Raw genomic sequence first — 27,254 nt, 5'->3', positions numbered from 1 at the left:
TTTTTTCTCCATAAAATGTATTTTTTCTTACTGTACTGTTATTAGCTTGTTTATAGTCAAAACAAGTGAAAAAAAAAAAAAATCTACCAATGCTTAAGTAGTAATCTAACGTACTCAGATTACGTAACAGACCTTGAGTAATCTAACGGAATATGTAAAAAAAAAAAAAAAAAGAAAAAAAAATTTGATCGCATGTATTCTGTAATTGGTAGTGGAACACATTTTAAAAGTAACCCTCCCAACCCTGGCTATAGCCACACAAGTGTATTAAAAATAAACACGATCATAAAATTCTATAATCTATAAAATCTGTAAAGGTTCTTGAAAATAAGCAAAAATGAATACATAAAAAATATAATATAATACAGCAGGAAAGAGGACACCACCCGAAGGATCGTTCCAACGAAAGTAAGAACTTTTTATTTTTATTTTTACGAAGGGCCCTTCCACAACACTATTAGCAAAGGGTACATCCATAAAGTAATACCATGCTCACTTCAGAGTACCCACTTCAAGGGCTCTGTCCTTTTGGAGAGAATAAAGCATAAGGATGATAATTTTCAATTGGAATTTGCCCATCATATGGGGAAGAAGTATACTAATGGTATACTTCTACAAATTTTAATCCACCACAGTTAATATTTGATATTATGTGTATTACTCTCTTAAATTCAGACCACGGGTCTTCAATAGTGTTTATATCCTGAGGCTGAGAAGACCATTGCGAATGAGTTTTTAATTTGATGAAAAGGTCAATCTATGGTCAGGTCTAAACTGCAGACAAAAGCAAACAGGTTATGGGCTGAAATGTATAAGTATAGGCATTCTTTATACCACTGATCTTTGCAAAAGCCTGAGCGATCCATAACTGACCAAATATTATCAGCCTCATTTTCTATAGGAAATCTATATGAAACACAAATGTTTACAGGTGGCATTTCATACAATAAATATTAATAATCATAAAATTTTTCTGAAAATACCCGATATGTTCTCTGTATGATCATGTTTATGGATCATATTCGTTCTGAATGTGATTTTACAGCAGTTAATTTAATTTCTATTTCTTCAAACTTCATTACAGAAAAAAAAAAATAATTGAGGAGAAAATCCCACACAGCCTTACCTAAATCAAATGCATCTGACAGGTCAAACCCATCTGGAAGAGTAAAGCAGTAAGTGAAACATGTTAAGTAAAGCTCTACAGTATATGTATTGTGTCCTATACTAAATATAACAATAATAATATGTGTGAGCATAATACTGTATGTGTAAAAAAAAAAAAAAAACTTCTTACTTGGATTTGAGTTTTTGGGAGGGGTTGGTTTCACCGGTGGCTTTGCAGTGGCTTTTTAAGATAGACAAAAATATCATTAGTCATATTAAGAGGCATATTAGTTGCATAGTTGAAAAGTTTACACAGTTTACAAAAATAGTTTACAAAAATAAAGATTTTCACCATGCAATACAATTCTCTAGCTTACATTTGTTATACACACTCACATATATATATAAAACGGCAAGGCGCCGCCCATCAACAACTTTGGGAGCGTGCAGAAGCGCGTTTCGCCCAGGGCGCCATACAAGCTAGAACCGCTACTGTATATATATATATATATATATATATATATATATATATATATATATATATATATATATATATATATATATATATATATATATATATATATATATACATATATATATAAAGTAGCACATCAACATACAGGTAACCATATAAAACAAAAGAGAACTCTTTACTTACGCTTGCTGTCATCATCAAAAAGGGCATCAGAGAGGTCCAATTCTGCAAGGAGACAGTTGTTTTTAATGTTATGTTTAATCAAACTATGTTGATTTTCAGTGCATAAAAAACATTTATTGGCAGTAGGGCTGCAACTAACGATTATTTTGATAGTCCACTAATCTAACGATTATTAGAATGATTATTTGACTATTTGGGCGATTGTTGCAACAATTAATCATTAGCTCTTAACCGACTATTCAGCTTGTGCCTCAACTTAAAAGGTTGTATGTACGTGCTTGCTAACAGTAAAGCAGACAAAATCATCTTTTAAAAATACCTCTAAATGATATTCACTGAATTACAAGAAAAAACATTTTTTTTTATTAAGTTTAATTCAGTAAAAATTCACTGCAAAAAATCCTATTGATATCAAGTGGTTTTGTCTTGTTTTCCATTTAAAATTGTCTAGAAATACATTTACTTGAGAAGCAACATAAGATATTTAGATATATATTTTGTATTTAAGTGCATTTTTTCACTTGGTTATACTTCTGCGAGTGCAGTAAAGTGCACAGTGACACATATATAATGATTCAATAAGTCGCGAGCCATCACGTTATAATCTAGCTGCATTAAGCGCACACGCTCGAGGGATGAGCGTCCCTGCGACAGAGTGTGCATCAGCCAGGTGCAGTTTCAATCTCTCCCCCTTAGATCGGGACACTTCGCGCAATTTATAGAAGAGGTGCTGGCCGCACAGAGTAATGCCAGTTTTGGAATTTGTAGTTATTTACATGACCTGCTTCCTGATTATTTGAACTTTAATAAAGCTACAACGCATTAAATACAACTGCATTAAAGATGTAACGCCGGGGTGTTTCCTTTAAAGTCGCTCGACACACAAGTTTTGCTTCAGCAGAGCAGCAGTTCCGGCTCCATTTATTCCACAACGAGAGTGCTTCTGTTATCATTTATTTGGTATTTTTGTATAATTCCCTCATACTTTGCGATCTACATCACCTGAAGCTGTGAAAATGTAAGGCCCAAACATACTCTACGCAAGTATGTGAACGCAGACGCACCTTGCTACACAACCTCGATTTCATGCGTTGTTGCGAAATGTGTCAGCACTCAATTCATTACACAATGCAAGTACACACTGCATTCTCAGCGTTGCTGCAAGGGGTGCTAGAGGAGATTTTCTTCTTTCAATCAACAACTGTCATTACGGACTCAGGCAGAATCTTTTCGAAAAATATATACGACTTTTGCATCCGAAAACATAGGCAGCTGACTTGCTGCTTAATCAGTTAATGGCTTAACTGACAGCTGTTTTGAATGAATGGAACTCTAAGCAACTGGTCTCCAAACAGTTTGAATAGCACCTTATTTTTATCCTGCCGCCGTGTACAGCCTCCGAAGGCAGCATTTTCCTGTTTTCGGACACAGCACTGGTTTCGTGGTCAGGCCCTCTTGTGGTCTGAGGTTTGTAACCACCAGAGCAACGCAAGAGTGCACGTAATGTACAACAGGACCACGCATTGGCCAAGCGCTCGCGTCTGTGTACTTGCGTGAAGTATGTTTCGGCCTTTAGTGTGCCTCTGGACTGTGAGCTGTGTTTTCTTCCTCTCCTCAGTCAAGCGTGAGCTGCAGTGCTGCTCTTCCGCATCATCATTAGAGTTTCATTTGATCTCATGTTACGTTAAATGACATCAAACGACTATTCGACAATGAAAATGTTTGTCGACAATTTTTTATTGTTGACGTTGATGATAATGTTGACTAATCATTTCAGCCCTAATTGGCAGTGTATTTTAGTTTATTTTTTGTCATTCTCCATGCTTATGGATAGTTTAATCACATTCAAAAATGTATACATTTATTAAACAAAAATTTATGTATATGTCTAGTGGTCAACCAATATGGGGTTTTCAATAGTCAATGCTAAGGGCCCTATGAAATCAGTTTATTTTATTTCTATCTAAATTCTGTGTTCTCTGAATTTCGTGTTTTAAAAGTTTAATTCAATTTTATCATCATAAAATCTAAAGTCTAATTAAAAGCTCCAAAAAGCACATTAAGGCAGCATAAAGGTAATCCATAAGACTCCAGTAGTTTAATCCATGTCTTCTGAAATGATCAGATTTTTTGGGGGGGTGAGAACAGACCAAAACGTTACTTTTTTCACTATAAATGGTACCATCAGCAGTCTCTCTGGCAGTCATGACTTCAGGCTCGATTACACTTCCGAGTGCCATCTAGTGCTCTGTGCATGCGACAAGCGCTAGAAAGTGTACTCAAGCTTGAAATTATAATCGTGCCTAAAGCCTGCAATGGCAAGATGTATAGTGAAAAAAGGAGTAACATTTTTGTCTGTTCTCCCACAAAAACTGGCATTTTTAAGTCTCATAATAGTTACACATCTCAAAAATTAATTTGCGTCCCCTGAGAAATCCAAACTTGTCAATAGAGAATGCATCCAGCCAACTGAACAGCAATCTTGTTTGATTCCCTACATTTCCATTGCAAGCAACAAATGTGCGTGGATCTCATTTATAGACTCAATGGGCAAAATACTTATTATAATTAACAACCCATAAATGATTACTGAAATGTATTGACCTATTCATTTTCCAGAACACATTCATTAGAAATCTAAATAGTTATACTTCAGCAAGTGGAACCAAATACACCTGATTTGAGCTTGAGACTTACATGTGGTCACACTTCACATAGTACAAACCCCAAAAAATGGTTGTAAGGAACTCAAGTGAAGCAACTCAAATGAGTCCAAGTATAACATCTATTAGCTTTATAGTGACTAATAGCATTACAGTGAGAAGTTAGTGGCAAAACATTCATAGAAAGCATCTGTAACATTGCCTTTCCTTCTGCCTAATTTCTCTTGCATGACCCCCTAACAGAAAGACTCAAAAAACCAAAACCAATTATGAGAGAGTGAGAGAGAGAAATATAGCCCATTCCTAGAGGGTAAAAGCCTGGACTGGAGTTTAACAGGTCACTTTCACACACTAAAAATGTTGTGGCCCCGCCCAGTTTTACATGTGCTTATTCCAGGGATGGGCAAATGACAGCCAGCATTAGCTTTGAATAGGGCCTGTCAAACAATATTAGATTGAAAATGCATTTTAGTACATTGAAAAGGTGTTCATGTGAAGATTGCATTCAGGCTAGTGTGTTATTACTGCTATCTATATGTAGAGATTGCTTGTTCCAAACAATTTGACAAAATGAGAAATATAACAAGAAAATTGACTATGAAAACCACATTTTCCAGTTGAAATGGTATTTTTCTGTTTACAGAGTTCATGGGGAAAACCATGTATTTAGTGTGTTTGGACACAGAATCTGCCATGAAAGATTTCAATTTAAATCACTGTTACATCACTGCTCACAAAGAGAAGAATGACAGAGATACACCGGTGACACCAGAGCTGCTTCTATCACAGATACATTAGCAGCAACATTTTTACCAAATACGTGACCGTGCGAGAATCACTAAAGGCACCTCATGCTGTTTCGCTCAAGCTTCTGAAAAACGAAAAAAGTTGTTTTTCGGTGGTAACTGCAAAGAAATGAGCAATTGAGATTAGGGTTGCAGCGGTATACCTCCAAAATTGGGTCGCAGGTCTATTCGGACTGGGTCGCAGACAGCAGGGAAAGAACAATGACATGGCCGCCCAAGTGATAGCCAATTTAGGACTCCTGAGGCAGATTTAATGATAATCTCGCAATCAGCTAAAGGCTTCTCATCTGCACTTTCGCACGAGTGTAATGGAACCAGCTCGCGATCATGATCTGCTCTTCTCTCTGGCGCATGCGTGCAACAACCGGGCTTCCCTCAATATTGCAGAGCGCAGACCTCAAAACTGATGTGACCAATTTCAATTCTAGTGAGACTTTTCTAGTTTAAAGCGTTACTGAGGAAGTCAAGTCGAACCTCTTAAACAGTAGGCAGCCCTGACATGCCAAACAGCACTGAGGAGGAAAAGAGCAACACTGTGCTATGCGCTCATTTTTTTTCCATTATGCATCAACACCTTTACAAAATTGTTTCACAGTTTTACATGATTAATAGTAACTGTTATATTTTGACAAAATGTTATAGTTTCATATGAAATAATGTAAAGGTAGAATCTATTAGACCTCATTTTATATCAACAGTGGCAGTTGTAGTTAAAGTTTCAAGATGTGTTTCAGATAGTATTTATTTTTCATAAATAATATAATTTCTTCTTATTATTACTATTATTTAAAACTAGCTACACTGAACTAACTATGATAATGAGGAGACTTTCCTCCTGTGTAATATGTATGTTCTGTTTGAATTATGTTTGAAATTAGGAAACAAATGGGATAATAATGGGCTCATATAAGTAAATATGCTCTTCAATTTTTAAAAAGGGGGAGAGAAAACTTCCTGTTGCTTTTGTTGTTGACGTCAAAACCATGAACATAACTATGCAACATAAAAGGAAATGCGACCCAGAATATGTTAAATACAGGTTACGTTTTTACTATAGTGGGTCGCCACTTGATTTCCAATGTAAAATCTAGGTCCTGAAGCAAAACCAGTTGAGAACCACTGAGTTAAAGGTACAGACAGGAGCAGTCTGGCTGCGCTGTCATGCACCTACAGTATATGTTAATTGTTAATAATCCTAGGACATTACTTTAAAAGCTCACACGGCTGATGTTATTTTTCATTTAGTAGTTATTTAACATGCTATGCTAACATGTAAACTAACATGCTTTAGTTATATAACATGTTATAGTTACATGCTATTTTTTTATCATGTTTATAATTCAGTTTAGCTTTCTTATTTATTCTATTTGTTTTCAAAAGGAAGACTTTTTTACACATACTTCCATAAAAAAATGGTTTCAAGTTTCAATTACAATAAAGCCTTTGTTAAAAAAAAAAAAAAAAAAAAAAAAACCTTCTGTTTTCACTCCTATAAGGGTCATTGTAACTGATAATAATAATTGTGTAATACCGTACACCGTGTCGTTTTCTGAGATGGTTATCGTACCATGAAAATCTCATACCGCTGCAACCCTAATTGAGATGGCCTGTCAGATTGCTGAAAAGTCTTGTGAAAAGTGAGATGTGTTTTGTATTGTAACTGATCGGTCCGTGCACGTGTGGGGTGTGGAAATTTCGCATCACGTGGAGGAGGAGTCAGGAAGGGTGTCATTGTTTACATTGTTTTTTTTTTTTTTATTATTATTTGGAAATGATTTTTTATTTTATTTTATATTGTTTTGAAATTGTTTTGGACTGTTTTGGTTTGTGAACAGCACAAGTTTCTCTTTTAAACAATCACGACTCCTCCTCCACGTGACGCGTGACCTTACGAACAAGCTTACGTCATCCCTCTCATGAGCACACGTCACAGAGATGTACGGAAGCGAACGTTTGTAGTTAAAAATTATATAAGTATTGTTTTGTTTCTAAAAAATAATCAATCGTTTGGGTTCAGAAGACCTTTATTTGTCAACTGGAGTCGTGTGGATTATTTTGATGCACCCTAAATATGCATTTTGGACATTCACTTGCATTATTTAGAGAAGGAGGCCTGAAATGAAATCCTAAAAGTCTTAAATTCTGTTTTGATGAATTTTTTTTTCATTTTTGGGTGAACTATTCCTTTAATAGGTTTATTTATTTGATAAGTGTAAACATTGTGTCTCTGCGGCACTATAAAAATTCCGGTGTTTGTTTTGAGAGACACGCTTAGACCCACTCCCACAACGTTACTCAACCAATGGTGTGAGTTGAGGGCGGGACTATCTAAACAAATGCAGGCCAGAGGCCTATATTGTGAAGCCGGTTTAGGTGGCTAGTAAGGTAAGTTTCAGTTTAGTTTGCGTCAACTCTGGATTTTAGGTACCATGAAGGTGGGTCAGCTTTTACCGGTGTTCATCAACATAGTAACTTACGTTCCATGGCAAACCTGCTGCTTTGGCTATAGAAAGGGATGAATGATGCAAACCACTTTGTTTCATGGACTAGAGATGAACATCATTTCACTTGAAGTTCAATATAAGCGGTAGGCTTGAGATCGATTTTGGGGCCTTTTTCAATCGGAAGGTTTTTTCGATGATTATAGATATATATCAGGATTTTTTTCAGATATAAATAGGGCTGTTCGTTTCACAATAGTCTTTGTCTCTTCAGACATATTTCTCAACAAAACTTTAATAAAGTGTAAGCGGCAGGGTAAATTAAAAGGGGTCGCACACTGGACGCATCTGGCGGACGACATGGCGCTTTCTAAAATTCAAAACAATTATTTATTTTCTACAAAATATACAAAAGAAGCACACCACCAATGCTCAGCGTCAAAATTCTGCAGCACCGCGGAACGCAACTCGCATAGTTTTCCATGAAATTTTACCCAAATCAAGGACAAAGATTATTTACTCTAGCCATCACTGGATGATCTATTGGGAACATGTACATATATTTCATAGAGCCTAGGGGTGGGCGATATGACCAAAATCATATATCACGATATGAGTAATTTTATATCACGATAACGATATATATCACAATATAGTTAAATATTTCTGAAAAATCAATAAAATTTTATTATATATTAAGCCATGTCGCAATGTGTAATTTGGAGTAGTCCAGTCAGTGAATTAAATACTTTATAAATTAAAACTTAAAATCTCATATAATTATCTTATTATATAAGATATTTATATCTTATCTTATAAAATCTTATATAATTTTCTCTTTATTTTGAACTTGACAAACATAGTCAAAGTTAAAAACAAATGTCACATTTCAGTCTGATGATGTGCACCAATTTTCTTTTTATTATTATTATTATTACTGTTATTATTATTATGATTATAGAGGATTCAGTGTCATTTTTTCTTGTGTTCTAGACAAGCTTTTCATCTAATGACACGTGCAGCGGTCAGAGAAAAACTGCGTTTCATTATTTCTATCAGTCTCACGTCAAGCCCTGACCACTGATATATATATACACGCACATGGATATACTGACATACACAATGTACAAACCTTGCAAATCACTGTTTTCTGCTCGGTATCGCGTTTTCTAAAGCCAAACTAATTCCACACGATGGAGGACACACTTTTTCCTTCATAATCTCCTCTCATCTTCTCATTCAAATGAATTTGAGAAACAAGCAGTCACTCCGCCTTCCTCCATTTATCCGACAGAGTGTGTAATGCGTACGTGCTATGTGCTGTACATAGTGCTGTACACGTTTCTCGTGTGGAAATTTTGCGATACCACGATAGAGACGATATTCCAAAATGTATACCAGTTGGCAAATTTCTACCAGTTTATCATGTCTGAGGTTACATGTGTAACAGGAGATGATCCCTATCAATTCAGTTCACTTGATATTGCGGTGAATGCTTTTGAGTCCCATCACGTCACACTACATGACATCATACCCGAGAGATATACCATGGTATAAACACTTGTAAAAGAATATGTATATGAGGTCACAGGCCCGCCAGGCAGTGACTTATTGCAAACATATTTCAAGTGTATAGAATAATGAATAACCCCACATGGTGACAACCAGACAGGAAGTTAATCTTATGCTGGGAATATATACGAGTCTTATAATACACACAGTATAAATGTAATTCTTTCATAACAAGAGGTAGGTTTATTATTTTTGGAAGTGCTTGTGACTTCTAGTGGGAGTAAACTGAATAGCAGCCTACACAGTATTAAAATGATAACAGGTTGCCTGCCTGTAATAAGGAGCTCAGGCTCACCCGTTGGTATTGAAATAGCAAGCTCTCTAGACAGAGAGGACTCGAAGCGATGGATGCCACGCCTAGTTTATAAAACCTCACAAACGTGTTCTATAAAGGCCAACCTGCTGCAAGGAATATATCCTGTAGGGATACACCGTTTGTCCATGCACATGAAGACACTATGCCTCTGGTTGAATGCGCTTTCACGCCAATAGGGCATCTCACATCCTGTGATTGATAAGCGAGGGCGATCGCATCAATGATCCAGTGAAAAAGCCTTTGCTTGTAGACGGACATGCCTGTTGTGAATCCTCCATAACAAACGAAGAGCTGATCTGACAGTCTAAACTGGCGGGTACACTCCACATATATGTATAATGCCCGCACGAGCCATAATAAATGTGTTAAGTGCTCCTCATCTGAATTAGACTGTGGGGAAGCAAAGGTTTTTAGGTGGACTACCTAGGCCCTAAAGGGTGTGGAAAGCACCTTAGGCATATAGCATTTTTTGGGCTTGACGGTGGCTTTTGAAAGCCCTGGTCCGAATTCTAGACATGAACTGTCAACCGACAGTGCCTGCATATCACCCACCTGTTTAACTGAGGCCAGAGCCAATAGGAGTCTTAAAGAAAGCACATGCAACTCAACAAATTCCAATGGTTCAAACAGGGGGCTCGTGAAAGCCTTCAGCACCAGGTTGTAACAGTTTGGTGCAACTGTTCCTTTTGTAGTTTTCCTCCCTGTCACTAGGGGGAGGTTAGGAAGGTAATCATGTAAGCTTACCCTTTTATAGAGTAAGATTGTAGCCATGTGCTGTAGCAGGGCTAGAAGCTCATCTCTTTTTAAGACGCTGTGTTTGCCCTATTTTGAGGAACATCATTGTTCTTTCAGCTCAATGTAAGTGATGTTTTTGGTTTTGGTGGTTGGGTTGTGTATATATGTATATGAAATATTTCATGTTTGGTCTGATTGCAGTTTAATCTTGTTTGTATACAGAGGGTTTTCGTTTGTGGGCGCATGGGCTGTACCAACCATCAGTCCTGAGTATTGTAAAGTGTAAAGGCCTACTTCATCCTCAATATTCGTTTGGACTGTTTATTCCTGTGATGTTCCTTGATACTTGTTCTGGAATGGGGACTGAATACTTAATATGGACATTAACCACTGAGTGCTCCTTCATCAATGTTCAACTGTGATCGCTTTGTATCCTCTACCTCTATAAGAAGAGTATTGCAAGGTGGTGTGGACTCATGTCTTTATGTGGTCATGTTCAATGATGTATTTTCCCAATGAATGTTTGGTTTTTCTTTTTTTATTTATATTATAAAGGGGTTAAGTGCTTTAAAAATACAGTTGGTGGATGATCCCCCCTCAAATTTTGTGTGACTCTTGTTGTTTTATTATAGCCAGTGTTACAAGGTTTAAATCCCAAGCTGGGACTGTAGCAGGGCGAGGAGGTTTAGGCGCCTCGCTCCCTTGAGGAATTGAAAAATAGAATATGTCTGCCCATGGAGGAGACAGCCTCCGGGGCATGGTATGCTGACATAGTTGCTACCTAAGCATCAATGTGCCGCTCTTGGAAGAACGCAAGGATCTCAGCTATGGAGCAGTTCACTGAGTCTTCACCATGTGAAAAGCACCAATTTGCAAAAACACAGCACTTAGCGCATAGAGGCATCTCGCGGACAGTGCTGTATCTTGCAGAATGACATTCACCCCAGCAGGGCATGGTATTTATGTAAGCTACCACTGTCATGTTGTCAATTCGAATCAGAACGTGGCGATTCGCTACCTTGGAATGAAAAGCCTTCAAGGCTAAGAGACAGCTAGTATTTCCAGACGACTGAAGTGCTAGGTGCCAAAGGCTGGGTGCCCGCCTGAACACATCTGTGATTACCACCTTTTGCCAGAAGGCCTGACCCAGCATGATGCTGTTAAAATGTCGAAGCTGTGCTCGCACAACAGATCCTCTGATCGGGCTAATAATAGCCCATCATAGAGGTAGTCGGTGTAATATCCTTGTCCCAACGAACTCCGGCGGGGAAGGGGTGAGAAATGAGAATGTGTGTGTGTCTCGTGAAGGCATCACGAGTGCTTTTCTCTTTTCTGTAAGAATCATTCTTTATTTAACACATCACACAAAAACATTGCAACATCCAGGCAAACTCTGGCAGGGAGTGAACAGTGTGTGATGTGTGCACGTCTCCCGCAACAAGTGCTTTCTCTTTTGTGTGAGAACATTGGTTGTGTGAATACAACACACAGAAACACATTTGTGTATCATCCAAGCGACCTACGGCAGTGAATGAGCAGCGTATGACTGTGTGCTTCTCAATATTTGTGACTAGCACATTTCAGATTTTTATGAAAACATAGTTTATGTGAACACAATACACAGAAAACAGCCTGTGTGAAGCCTCCCGGCGAACACCAGCAGGGAGGGGAAGCGAAGAGCATGTAAATATTTGTGTGTGTGTCGAGCATATGCAGCGTGAGCAGATGCAACAAGCACTTTATTTTGTGAAAAGATTGTTCATGTGAAAATCATCACACAGAAATAACACACATGCAATCTCCCAGCGAGCTCCGGCGAGGAGGGGAAGTGAACAGCATGTAACAGTGTGTGTCGAGCATGTGCAGCAAGCCGGATCTCCGGAAAGAATGACGCTGCCCTTTGAGACACAGTCTTTTGACAGTGACCGGACTGCAGGACCACTCATCCAGGCTAGATATTTCCAGCTTGACTGGAGGGGAGTACTATAAACCGAGCTCCTCAACCTCCTGTGAGGGAACGCGAATCAGCTCTTATCAGTGGCGTGCGCAAGCTCCTCCTCCTCACTGGGGGAAGGAAAGGCAACATCCTCCGTGGACCATTCACTCATATTTGATGCTGCGAGGGACACAATGTCATCCCCATCGTCAGAACCACCAATGTGATATGTTTGTGCACTCCGATAGAGGGCCAGAGCTCATCATGCATATACTGTACTGATGCGGACGCTACATCTGGAGATCTAGGGGCTTGAGCCGGCATGGGATATTCCTCGACTTCATCCAACTCAACCTCATGGCCCCGCCGTGGCTCCCTGTGTGAACCCTCAGGATCTAACACAGAAGAGGCGGGTGGGAGGTTTGCAGGAGGCGGGATCGTCCCTCAGAATGAGGGTGATCCTTGAACAGAGCATCCGGAGAGTCATGTCCTTGCAGTCAGGGCAGTCTGTCTTTATGAGAGCCGTGTCAGCGTGGGTGCAGCTCAGGCACCGAATGCAGCTCTCATGTTCATCTGACGGCAGGATGTGCTGCTCGCATGCGGAACTCTTGCATAACGGCATCTTGAAAAAGACGCGTTGCATGCATATATGATACATCAACATATTAATATGTATATATGAAAAGGATACAATATCTCCAGCTGGAATGCTGCGGGAAGCAGGGATGTCTCACTGAAGCACTGCATTGTTCAATGGCGAGCATGTGAACAAGAACCCGTTCACAGAGAAGCGTCTTCGACGGCGAGGCAGAGAGAATCTTTGCCGGAACACTGCAGGGGAGGGACTGTGTGCGCTAAGTGGTACAGGCAATAAGTCGTCCTGTCTGCGTCTGCAGGGAAGTCCCGTCCGCTGGAGGGTGTCCGTCGACGGCGAAGAGAGGGCTGTATAAGATGAGATGATTGTCGTAGTCAAGACGAGACGATGACGGTCTTGAAGGAAGAAAATTCTGAATAAATGGTGTTCGCGCACCCGCTTATATAGGCCAACTATGTGCCTAAAGGGGCAGGGCCCAAACACCATTGCCAATCATAATATTGGCATTATTATACAAGGGCTTCAGCTAGGTTGTCGGAGAAGGTTTTCCCCAAAAATGTTTACCGCAATGTCAAGTGAACTGAATCGATAGGGAACTAATCCTGTAGCCCTGAATTTGTTCAATTAGCTTGATGGTATATGCCCAATTCAGAAAGCTGTTTTAAAAACATTGTTTATTTTTGCATTTTAGTTCAATGGCGCTAGTGTCGCAGAAATTACATCAGCTTTTAAGCACACAATTCTTTCTGAGGTGGGGTTGAAAATAGATCCTTGTTGGAAATGTACAGACAATACAAATGAGATTTATTTTCTTGATAATACTGTATGTATTATTGAAGTCGTATCTATTGCTTGTCAAGTGAACATGAATTTGTCCATTTTAACTGCATGTGTATATACAATACTGTGTACTATACAAAACATTTAAAATAAATTGCATTAGTCGTGCATAGATTACCCACAGTAATTAAGAAATTGAGTAAGGGGGTCAACAATGTGAGAGTGCGGATTTGTAATCCAGCACTTCGGTAGAAAGGAGAGAAAATGTTGGCCCTCATCTCCATCAAAGTTGCCCATTCTTTGTCTATTCTATGAAAACAAAGGAATCATAAATTGACCAAACCCTCCCATCCATATGACAGCCGGAGCACAACTTTTAAACTTGGTGTCTATAAATAATTCAATTTAAAAAATCATTAAATTCAGCATACTTTCAGAAGAAGTTGATCATTTAAATTGATTTGGGATCAGTTAAAATTCTAAATAGAATAATTGTATTGGGGGAGGGGAGAGAGACTGTTCTCAGATTACCAAACACACACCAGGTGGAGTGTGCGACTGTCTGTGTGTGCCACATGAAATGAAACACCAAATCTTCCTCTGAGTTAGGTTGCCAGGGTGATGGAATGTTTTTGTTTTGGTCTACCCATAAATAATGATGACAGGCTGTTGAGTCAGAACTGAAACAAGAGATTTATCCTTTTATCTGAGTAGTCTTTACGCAGTTGACTGCTCAGCCCAAAGGCTACAAGTTACATTCACAGTTCTGGTAAAGTGAAGATTTGTGCAAACGTGAGTGTCACAAGTATTATATGAAAAAAAATTCAAATTTGAATTACCTTAAAGTAGGCTAATTCTGCTTAACCTACAAGTAAAACTTGCATTCATGTGAAACTCAAGCATGACAAAAGATCATATTAAACAAATGTCTACAGTCAATGCCCCATCTAGTACAAAGGAGAATGCCTGTGGTTTGCTTTGTTGCCCAATCCAGCAACAACATCACAGGAAGTATGTCATGGAATACAATGTATGTAGTACACAGTGTTCCAACACAACTCCTCTGCTGAAAAAGCAGTTCAGACCAGAATTTGTTTTGGTTGAAAAGGGGGTTTTCTGTGACCTTCAGGGTCTAATTGGAGATATTCTGAGTTGATTGCTCTGCTTTATCTCTGTCATTTTTGGTCATACTTTTAAAAGTATTAGGCAATGTTACCATGTCACAGAAACTTAAAATACTTGGTGCCAACACATCTCGTGCAATTCTCCCCATGCGCTGGTGAGTGAGCATGCAAGTGGAACATTTTTAATTTCAAGTGTCAATCCCATATATGTGCAGTTCTTTTGAAAACTTAAAATATTCAACCAATTCTTGCGAGTGATATCTGGGCAAATAACTTCGCTAACAGCAAACTCTGTTTAATTCCAACTGACGTTATTGCCCATATGATCTGCTCTGCCGCCTCATTGATTATCCAACTGTTGTGTTTGCGTTGCTATGTTGAACTATACTGGCCAACTGTTACAAGGCTCAGCGATGTTACTAAAATAAAACGTGAACAGAACAAGAAATGTTTAGAGAGGGAAATCACTATACCTTGCGCTCTTGTTGCCACAATACTTGCCAAAAGTAAAATCCACAGGTGTGAAGTCATCTTGCTATAAAAAGATATACAATTTAAGTGCGGTCAGGTTTTCAACAAGATCACAATTGAAGAATCTCTGTCAATAATACGTGGATGTATGAACGCTTCACAAGCCATGAACGTTACTTAAACTATATTACAAGTTGTTGAAAACTGAAGTTGAGAGCAGCAACCAAATTTACCCACCCCTCTGAGTGATCTAAGCGTGGTCCTATTCAGCAGTATTCAAAACTGTGCAGTAAAAAGACGCGCCTTGACACGCCCTGAATGCGTTTTTTAAGTGCGTGCACGTTTGTACAGGGTTGTGTTCACTGTTACGTATGGAAGCCGGTTTCCGCCACAGTTAAAAAATGCGATTTTGTAAGTCAATATAATGAGATATTAAGCCATTATTATGAGATAGTATATCAAATTAATGAGAACATTTCTCATAATTATGACTTAGTATCTCATAATAACGAAAAACTTTCTCATAATAATGGCTTAGTATCTCAAAATAATGACTTAGTATCTCATAAGAACGAGAAACTTTCTCATAACAATGACTTAGTATTTCATAATAATGACTTAGTATCTCGTAATAACGACTTAGTATCTCAATAATGACAAGTATATCATAATAACGAGAAACTTTCTCATAATAATGAATTAGTATCTCATAATTGACTTAATATCTCATAATAACGAGAAACTTTCTCATAATAATGACTTCCCAGCTAACAATGACCTATCAGTCCACCAGCATTTTTTGGGTAGCATGCCGCCAGAGGCTTGCCACGTTTGGGCCTCCGTCGGCAGACCACTGGCCAGCTGATGGCAACTCGGTCCACTGTGGCAGACTGCTAATGCAGAATGCATTGTTTATAACTTCACTTGACAAGAATTAAATTGCACCTCAATATAACCATGCATATTTGTTTAAAAATGCCCATAAAGTTCCACATAATGAAATTGTATTACAAAATGTATTATTGCAAACTGCTTTTTATGTGTGTTTTGTTGATGGTTCATCTTGTGATTGAGAGTTTTGGTTAATATAGGACAAAATTACAGTAAACGCATCTTTATTTTACAGTTATTTATTTTACAAATAAAAAATCAAATCAAAGTAATGAGACTAGTTTTAAGTTTTGGTATAGAAAAATAAACAGGTAATATGCTCTGTATAGGCAAGCACACTTAAAGGGGTACAGTGTTTGTAAAAACAACCATATAATAAAATCTTAAACTACAAAAAAGTGCAGGGGTGGCATTTTGCACCAGTGAATAATAAATGTAATCATTTAAATTAACTGACCCTGAAAAATGTGTTAGGGTCACATAGGGATTGTTAATTATTTCTATAATGTTTAATCTTTGTATATATGTATCTATACATTTAAGTATATTGTGTTGATGACTTTAATGTAGTTTAATGGGTGTGCATTGAATGCTTGTACTGCTACTGCAGAATGTGCTCAAAGCATGTCGCATGTAACCACTTGACAAGAAATAAAATGCACATCATAAAGTTCCACGTATTAATGTGTGTAAATGGCTCATCGTTCTGAAGGAGAGTTTTAGTGAATATTTTAGACAAATTACAGGAAATACAGCTGTATTTTACATTTAAATATTTTGCAAATAAAAAATTAAGAAAAAGCTGAATAAAATAAAATGGTGAGACTAGTTTTTATTTATGACATTAAGGAAATGTTTAAAAAAAAAAGTGATCCCCCCCAAAAAATGAGTTTGGGTCACATAAGGAATTTAAATTATTGATATATTTATAATGTTTATTCTTTGTATATGTTTATCTATATACATTTATATGTTGATGACTTAATTGAACATTTGAGTAGCTTTCTATGTAAAACACTGGAGGGCCACAGTTACAGGATGAGACAACAACTGACAAGCAGCAATGCAGTCTCTTTTCTTTTCTACTGATTAAAAGGTAAGTTAGTCTCTAAGATCACACAAATAATACATCATATTGTTATTAACACATGGGTGATTCTATAATTGCGGGTACATTTGGCATTTCAAAAAGGAAAAAAAAATGTTCACCAACAAATATTCTTTCTAGTATCTTATTGAAAACATATTCAATTCAGTGCTTGCCAAACACAAGTTACTTCCTTTTTTTTTTACTTTTAACGAAAAAACAGATTTATTTATAGTATCGTTTGTCAACTGTTACAGACAAATTAGGCAATGTGTAGAAATAACAATAAAACATAACAGGAAAAATCCTTCTTGTTCCATTACACAAACGGTCCTTACATTCCAGCACTTGAAACGGAGATATTTAATCTATGCATACATAAATGGAAAAAAATAAATAAATAAATAAATAAAAAAAAAACTATTTCTTTCACAGAACTGTCCACTAGGAGCAAATATTTTTCATCTAAAAATGTATTATATACAATATCCAGTTAAAAAAAAAAGTTGTTGAAATATTATAAGGGTGCAAAAATACATCAATAATGTTTGAGACTTTAAACAACAATTTAATTATTTTTTGTGAAAATAGTTCAAACAGAGTTGACCCTTTAAGTAACAGAATTGATCAAAGTAACAGATTTGACAGAACTGACTAGGGAGGGTACAAACCCCCTGCCCCCCAACCCCCTCCCTGCCCCCCTGAACAACCATGGAAAAATATAGTTAGGGTAACAAAAACAATTAACAATTCCATCAATGTAATAATATAATTAGGAGCAAACATTCTAAGAGAACTCTCATTCAAACATCAAAAAGCCCTGTCTTCACAAAAAATGGCATAGAAACAGAATCATGTATGATCTGAATGCCTGTACTGAAAATTCATGTGCTCATTCTGGTGAAATACTGGCCCATATTTCCTTCTGTATTGCAACATGTCGTGACGCAACCTTGGTTGGGGATGGAATTACTTTTATAATATCCTCATGAGGATACCACAACACATCATCTCGTGTTGGCCAGAAGAAACGGTTCCTTCCTATGTTATGCATACACTTGACCTTTGGATGCGTTTCACTGATTTCGAGGATGGTTCCAGGATAGATGTCATTATATTTCAGGACACACCAATGTCCTGCAACATCTTGACACTCCCAACGGATTTCCACCTCTTGCTCTTCACTTGCTCTAAGAGGCTCAACTGCAAAATTGAAGGTTTTTGTATGGTGGCACTGGCACACCAATTTTTGCTTTGTGGAGCAGAAGCAGCTCACATCACGATAGTACTTATATATTAGCAAGTAATACTTGTTTTCTGTTCTAAAGTGTCACAAAAACAGCACAACACTTTCTACCCTACACCTTCTCATTAAACACACGTTCCATCAACTTTTGGTACCCTTAGCTGTATGTACCAACATACACCACAGTGTCTACTAACCTCACTGTAAGGGCTCTGAACTCTGTGGTGTGCTTAGTAGTTCTCTATGCTGCGCTCTTCTGGCTCTACTTGCAGCCTGTGCCTCCCTCCAGTATCTCCGTTGTCTTCTCTCTCTTGGTGTTATGTCTGCCACCAATCTGACTCTCCCCATCTCCTAGTTGCACCTCCATCTTTCCCTGCCTTTTGCTAAGTTCTCTGTTCTTCTCTCTGGGTTGGCATCACGCCTCGCCCGATACCTCCTCTGCTTCTCAGCAGCTGAGAGTGGCATATCTAAAGCAGACATGTGTACGATGTATTGTGATTGTAGCATTTCTGTCACACACACACACACACAGAGAGAGAGAGAGAGAGAGAGAGAGAGAGAGACTCTCCCTCTCACACACATACATGACTGTCAATTCTGTTACATACTGTCAACATTGTTACTCTACCTTGGTAACAGAGTTTGATGGCAATAGAATTGACAATTTTAAACTTTTTAGCGAAAAACTCCACTTGCTAGCATAAATGCTAAGAGCACATGGCACTAATGAATTCATGATTAAAAGACTTTAACAACCCACTGTGTGATCAGTGATAAATTCTGTTTTCCTTTTGATATTGTGGTAACTATTTTGACGTTTTACAAAATAACTCTTGGTGTAAAAACTTTAAAATATTTTCTCAGAGAGAGCACATATACCTTTCAGTGCTTTAGAACCTATCAGCGAGGGAAAGTGACATCATTTCCTGTATCTTACATAGTTGTGGGAGATAATTCCACCAGTTTAAAGGCAAAGTATGGTATGGTAACAGAACTGATGCAAGATTTATGAACACACATTTTTAAGATAAAATATTTTTAAATAATTTAATGTTGTAGAATTAGGAAAATGACTATTTAGGGCATTTATAAATAAAAATGAATTACCAAAAAAAAAAAAAAAAAATTAACAAAATGTTTTGATTACACAGTGGTACATGGAAAAAAATACACTGACTAATTCTGAAAACAAGAAATCATGATTTTCAGCTATATAAGACACTTTTTACAGAAAATATTATATTGTTATGGCCTGTAACATCTTGTGATCCTTGACAATGAGTAACAAATTATTAAAATAATTAAATATAACCATTTAAAAAAAAGACACCAAAATGTACCCGCAATTATAGAATCACCCACACTCTGACATCTAATTGATGTGTTTCTGTTGAATACAGAACTTTATAGAAATTACTTCCTATAAAATTGCTTCGTATCTTTGATTTGTAATGGTAAAGTCCGTTACTGTAAGTTTTTGATACAGAAACACAGCAGTCTTAATCCGTACAATTTTTATTCTCCACCTGCGCGCACTCCACAGGATGACGTCATTCGGGGTACCGGTGACTTAAAGAGAAATACCACATAAGGCTACAGTTACCAACTTAACCGTTTTCTGAGGTGTAAAGCTTCAGATTGAGAGACAAAGCTTTTGTTTATGAAAGTTTGGCATTTTAAACATCTTTATGCGCAGAGGAGTGTTTCTGATAGTGTAGTGAAGGTTTTAACTGTTAAATGGGTGATTTATTAATACTTACAGACCGTTAACGTTGGTGACGTCACTTAACTGAAGCTCATGAATATTTATTAGGTTGTGCGAGATAATCTCAATTTCTCAAATAATCTTGTACTGTTTTCATAAACAGTTATTATTTATGACCATTTGAAACGCTCAAATAAATATGTCACGTAACTAATTTGATGTCATTCTTTCATTTGCCACTGTCAGCCTGAGATTTTGTTTGTCAGTGGATAAATACATGGATTAGCCTAAACTGACAACTATAATTATGAGACACTGTCATTATTATGAAAAAGAAAAGTTTCTTTTTTTTCTTAATATATCATTCTCCCAATTATGAGAGTTTCTCATTATGATATACTAAGCCATTAAGTATAATATTAATAATATCAAGTAGGCTATAACAAAATAAAATATTAGGCATATAATAATAATAATAATAATAATAATCTAATATGAATCAATAATTATGATTTTATTATTATTTTTATAGTAATTTAATAATAATCATAATAATAGTCTAATAATAATAATAATAATAATATCAAGTAGGCTATAGCAAAATAAAACATTAGGCATACAATAATAATATCCTAATATGAATCATAATAATTGTTATTAGGCATATAATATACTAATAATAATCATTATTATAATTATTATTATTATTAGCATTTGAGGCGGTGTTCCATGACGTTAAATTGCAAATGGACTGGTTTCCTTCGCCATCTAGTGTTATATTCAGGCTCTGCAACAAAGCGCACAGACAGCGCTTAAATATGAATTAATCTACCTGCAATGGAAAATATTTTACCTCGATGAAAATCACCTCTTCTCTTATGGATCACCTCGTCGGTGCACATGGGTTTTTATTTTATTTATTTTGTTGTTGTTTTTGTAGATGGTCTTGAGACAATATGCAAAAAAAAAAAAAAAATTCAAGGATGCCTATTTTAAAACCTGAAATCCACAAGACCAAGGACATATCAATCCACTTATTTCAAACCTTAAGAGTTTCACTAACCATTTTTTCCACAACACAGTCGAATAAACAGCTATCAAAAGATGTATTTTATGGAGGATTTCCGGGTTTTTATTTTTATTCTTGTGTTTGTTCTTTTCATTTTTTTCACTTTTAATTAAGCTTTAAACTCAGTTTGTTTTATAGAGATCCATATATTTTCTGTGAGCAGTATTGGACGATGGGGTGGTCTGAGGAGACCTCAGTAGCCTACCCCCTTGCGCAATCGGTATTCACGCATAGAGATCACCAATGGATGCGCCAGTGCTCCTTTCGCGTGTCATGTTTTTGAAGAGCCCACGCGTTTCACTAAAGGTTCCCCACTCGGCACGCACCAATGCAGATAAGGACCGGAACAGACGCTTCTGGCGCCTGAACGCGTATCCATCATCATTGCGCTCACGGTATCTGCTTTCTCCAGCTCGCCGGTACCATGCAGTCTTTAATATCCCCAGTCACCAAAGCAATCCTGGTTGCTCTGTTTATTTTTGCGATCCTGCTAATTCTTTACGTGATATTATGGTACATATGTCGAGACGTGGATTGTGATCACGGAATTTGATTGACATTCTTGGATGCGTCTTTATAAGGACATGCACCGGGTGTCCCAGCATTGGCACTGATCAACAAGGGAGCAAAGGGTGACCCTGGTAAGTCCACCCTGCGAATAACCTGTAAAACTCCAGCAGTGATCAAAGAGAATTAAGAGGGGATATAACTGATTCTGTATTATTGTTATACACGCACAGTTATTGGTGTTTTAGTCCTTTCCAACGTGTTGCGCTTCAATAATACTGAACATCTTTAGTCACTGGAAAGACCGATGCATTGACCTGCTTTCTCTCCACCTGTTAACGTCTGGACGCATACGGAATCAATTTGTTTATTGTATCCAATTTTAAGCGTTTAAACGGTTTTGAAATCAAGAGGATGAAGTCTGAATATGTCAGATTGCTCCTTTCAGTCCCACTTTTGAATTAAATTCAGTGTATTAATAGATCGAAATGTAAGGACGAATTTAAAAGAACTTGCTCAATTAGTTGACGTGCAATTACGCAAACGACTGTAAATACACCTTTCATAAGCTCAGTTCTTTTGCTCCCATATAGACTTCACTGTTCCAGGCAGCTCTATGAACGGATTGCAAGAAATTCAAAATAAAAGTTGACATGAATGTAATATTAAGTACTTTCAAGTGCTTTTACGCATGGTTTATTTTGAGTGCCATCTGCTTACTATGTTTCTCCTTGCGGCTGTCGTAGTGTCCACATGCACTACCTTACACTAGTACAACGCATCGCAAGTTTATGGAAACCTGTATTACGCCTGTTGTGCGCATCAGATGTGAGAGCGTTTCAATTTGGTTTCAAAATAATCTTATACAATCGCCGTTGGATATTCCAAATTTGTTGCAATGATGCGTTGTTTTTCTGCTGTTAAGAGAAGATTTGTTATTTTGCAAACCAGCTACAATTTCATGCCACGAGCAATATGACTCACCGATTAAATACTCTGCTCTGAACGTGAGAGGAATCTCAAGTGTCAATATGGTCACCATAGCGCATCGGATGAGCGCATCCAAACTGCCAGATTGCTCTCAAACCGGGGCCACCCTTCCAAGTGAGCTTGAGAACTGTCAATTGCAGTGACGAAACCAAAAGATGCTTTTACCTTTCTTATTTGAAGGACAAATAGAGGACAAATTGGTTGTAGTTAACCCTGTGCTGAAGTGAACGAAATGGGGAAAACAAATAAATAAAATACATAAAACCATTTTATTTTAAAAAGAGCCTAAAACATTCGACATGTGTTTGTGCTGTATTTGTGCGCAAATAAGACAAAAATAGACTGTAAAAATAATGTAGAATTGTTTTAATGCCTGAAAATCAGAAGCATACAAATATGACTTGACCAGACTGATATTAAAGGGATAGTTTACAAAAAAAAAAAAAAAAAAAAAATAATAATTTGCTTACCCTCATGTTGTTCCAAACCTGTTTGGTTTTCTTTCCTCTGTGAAACACATTAAGATGTTAAGTGTAAAGACAGCTTGAATCACCATTTACTCTATGGAAAAAAGACTAATGTTAATGGGGACTGAAACTAAAATACTGCCTAAAATCTCCTTTTGTGTTCTACAGAAGAAAATCAGTAATGATGGGCATAGCAAGGCCGGGGAGATAAGTGGTGAATGAGAGTGGACTGTCACGTACAGGTTTTAACTGGGAGACATGGAATGTGGGGTGGATTTTCATAGACCTGGGTAGTTTGAGCTTAACGGCAGAGGGGTTGATGATTTTTTCAATGATGAAGGGACCAATGAAATGGGGAGACAGCTTCCTGGACACCGTTCTCAATGAGATTTCTTAGATGACAACCATACCTTCTGACCTGGCTGGTAATTGGGTGCAGTCATCCAATGGCGGTCAGCAAGGCGACTGTTGTTGTCAGCCGAACGGAGGAAGGAAGAGTGAACATCTCTCCAGATCTTACAGCAGCAGTTGAGGTGAACTTGGACAGATGGAACAGCAATGTCATTCTCCTGGGCTGGATACAATGGAGGCTGGTATCCCAAGGAACACTCAAAAGGAGACATGCCTGTGGCTGAGCTGAGAAGGGAGTTGTGAGCGTACTCAATCCAAGCAAGGTGGGCACTCCAGGACAATGTATTATGGGCTGTTGGAAGACATGTAATACCAGCAGATCAGCGGTCTCACGGGAGTTTGAGGAGAGCTACGAAAAGTACTGCCTTGGAGAAGTTGTCAACAATCGTAAGGATGGTGGTCTTACCTTGTGAGGGGGGCAATCCTGTAATGAAGTCGAGGGTGATGTGTGACCAGGGGTGACTGGGAATAGGCTATGGGTGAAGTAGTCTAGCCAGAGGACGACGCAAAGCCTTCCCACGAGCACATACAGAACAGGCAGCGATGAAGGCTCGAGTATCCGTGTCCATAGTAGGCCACCAGAAGTGTATTTTAAGAAAGTTTAGGGTGCGACTGGCACCTGGGTGACAGGTGAACGGGGAGGCATGTCCCCACTGGAGAACAAACAGCATCAGGAACAAATAAACATCCAGGGGGTCCATAACCAGGACCAGGTTGGGTGTGTTGAGCTTCTCGGACCACTGACTCAATCTCCCAAGTAACAGTCCCCACCACACAGGGAAGGAAGGATGGTTTCAGGGCATGAATGGTTCTCCTCAGGGACAAACTGACAGGAGAGGGCATCGGGCTTACCGTTCTTAGAGCCAGGGCTGTAAGTGAGAGTAAAATTGAAATGCCCAAAAAATAAAGCCCAACGGGCTGTCTGTATGCCAGTCAGGTTATGATCAGTCCATACCAGAAACGGTTGTTCAGTTCCCTCAAGCCAGTGCCTCCACTCCTTCAGGGCTAACTTGACTGCCAGTAATTCAAGATTCCTGACGTTGTTGTTATATTCAGCACTGGTCAAGCGGCGGGAAATAGGCACAGGGATGGAGTTTGCCATCAGGGGTGGAGCGCTGGGACAGAAATCGCTCGCACACCGGAGTCAGAAGCATCCACTTCCACTATGAATTGATGAGACGGGTCAGGCTGGATCAACACCGGAGCTGAAGTGAACAAATCCTTAAGTTTAGCAAAGGCTTGATCTGCTTCAACAGTCCAACGAAAAGGGGTGGAAGCTGATGTGAGTTTGGGGAGAGGTGCGGCCACATGACTGTAATCCCTGATGAATCGACGATAGAAGTTTGCAAAACCCAGAAAGCGCTGTTGTAGTTTTAGGGAGGTGGGATTAGGCCATTCTGCCACTGCTTGAATTTTCTCTGGATCCGTCTTCACCTGCCCACCCTCGATTATGTAGCCCAGGAAACTGACTGAATTGACATGGAATTCACATTTGACTGCCTTGACAAATAATACATTTTCCAGAAGTCTTTGCAGTACCTGACGGGCATGGCTGATGTGTTCTGAAGGGGTGCGAGAAAAGATCAGGATGTTGTAAACGAAGATGAAGCGGTTGAGGAAAAAGAAAAAAATCACAAAAGAACATCATTCACAAAGGCTTGGAACACTACCGGGACATTAGTGAGTCCCAAAGGCATCACAAGATATTCAAAGTGACCTAGGGGTGTGTTGAAATCAGTCTACCATTCATCCCAGTCTTGAATTCTCACCAAGTGATAGGCGTTACGCAAATCCAGTTAAGTGAAGACAGTAGCTCTGTGAATTGGTTCAAAGGCTGAGTTAAAGAGGGAGAGGATACTTGTTTTTGATGGTGATGTTGTTGAGGCCTCGAAAGTCAATGCAAGGACGGAGGGTGCCATCTTTCTTAGCCACAAAGAAGCCAGCACCAAGGGGTAAGAGTGGATTATGCCAGCAGCTAGAGAATCGTGTATGTATTTCTCCATGGCCTCCCATTCAGGTCAGGAGAGGTTATACAAACGACTCTGTGGGCAAAGGGGCACCAGGCAAAAGATCTATCGAGTGGTCATAAGGGCGACTAGGCAGCAAAGAGAGGGCCCGATCCTTATTGAAGGCCTCACCCAAGTCATGATTCTCCGAAGGAATAATGGACAGATCCAAGGATTCCTAGGTGGATGGTGCAACAGTGACCTCAGATGGAGGTAGAACAGACTGCAGACAGGAGGAGTGGCAGGATATACTGCAGTTCATTATCTTTCCTGAGGTTGTCAATGTGTGGGTTATGAATTTATAACCAGGTATGTCCTAAGACTAGAGATGTAGGTGAGGATATTAAATAACTGAATGTACAGTGATTTCCAGACAGGACCAGGAGTTGGTTAAGGATAGAAGAGAAGACACTGAGAAGGATGTAGTTCGGCTCACCAGTAATCCCCCTTCTACTGGTGAGTGCCCTCTTTTTGACCAAAGGGGACAAGTGGCTAGGAAATGTCCCATTTGACTGCAATATATACACTCACCCGCCCTCAATCTCCGAAGGTGTGCAGGGTGAGAGAGACTGGATCTTTCCCTATGGTGTTCCCACAAGCAGTTATCTAAAATGAGAGAGAGACAAGTCAGATCTGTCCTTAACAGCCAGTTCATCCTTAATTTGGTCATCGGGTCCATTCCAAAACATTGCCTGAAGAGCACCATTATTCCATCCCGTTTCAGCAGCTAAGATGCAGAACTCCACTGAATATTCAGCCACACTTTGAGAGCCCTGACGGAGCGAGAGGAGGCGCTTCTCGGCTTCAGCTCCATGAACAGGGTGATCAAAAACTTTCCTAAGTTCAGCAGTAAAAGAGGCAAAAAAAAGTTAAGGTGGTTTGATCACTTAAGACAGCTGTGGCCCATGCTAAGGCTTTTCCCTGAAGGAGCCCAATGACACAAGAGATCTTCGCCTCATCTTCGGAATGTGTGTGTGGCCGCTGGCTGAAAACTAGAGAACACTGAAAAAGAAAGGACTCACATTTTCCTAAATCACCGGAGTATGGTTCAGGATCCGGGACATGAGCCTCACGTAAAGGATGAATGATCCGAGAAGGTGACAGGGTGCTGTGGGCACAGGCTGACTGGAAGTCTAACTCATAGACCAAATAGAACAGATATCATTTATCTTTTCACAAATTTGTGAGATCTGACCTGTTATGGCTTGGTTGCTGTCCGTGAGATGCCTTGCCCAGGGAGAACTTTATGGACCGAGTCTGTGTCAGCTGGGTCCATGGTGGCCAGATTGTTCTGTTATGCCTGAACAATGGTTTGAACCCAATTTGCTGAACACAGACACGGAGAGAGATAGCATGATAAAATGGTATTTAATAACAAACTGGGAATAGATGAAAGATGAACAGACGGGATTGATCTGCCGCTGGAGGCTGAGGACTGGGCAGGCAGGAGGTAATGGTTGAGCGGAGCAGTGAGCTGGATGGTTTGGCATGGCAGGCTTGATGGAGAGGGGATCTGAAGATGGCTGAAGAGGTAAGTGGTTGAATACAGGTTGGCAGTTGGATGGTGAATCTGAAGTATAGGGAAACATATATAAGCACAAAAACAAATACTGAACGAGAAAAGAACTAAAATCAAAGTTGGCCTTAAAATTTGTACCACTCTGGTAGACT

The 27,254-nt window shown here is 38.7% G+C and overlaps 1 protein-coding gene across 3 annotated transcripts in view; it reads right to left on the bottom strand.

Annotated features, from left to right (window-relative positions):
- Positions 1–15,537, bottom strand: part of LOC127444320 (CD99 antigen-like protein 2) — a 29,673-nt gene extending 14,136 nt beyond the window's left edge. For 2 of the 3 annotated variants that reach the window (XR_007897797.1, XM_051703610.1), the window contains exons 1-4: positions 15,207–15,435; positions 1,766–1,807; positions 1,298–1,348; positions 1,127–1,159 (exon numbers count right to left, since the gene is read on the bottom strand). Coding sequence is in view for 2 of the 3 variants with exons in the window: in XM_051703610.1 (XP_051559570.1) it covers positions 1,127–1,159; positions 1,298–1,348; positions 1,766–1,807; positions 15,207–15,264 (184 nt within the window). In the remaining variant the exon portion in view is untranslated. The other variant, XM_051703609.1, reaches the window with a different exon arrangement.
- Positions 15,538–27,254: the final 11,717 nt, after the last annotated feature.

This window comes from Myxocyprinus asiaticus, chromosome 7 (assembly GCF_019703515.2).
Source record: "Myxocyprinus asiaticus isolate MX2 ecotype Aquarium Trade chromosome 7, UBuf_Myxa_2, whole genome shotgun sequence".
NCBI classification, from domain to species: Eukaryota; Metazoa; Chordata; class Actinopteri; order Cypriniformes; family Catostomidae; genus Myxocyprinus; species Myxocyprinus asiaticus.
This window is presented reverse-complemented; position numbering and strand designations above follow the sequence as displayed.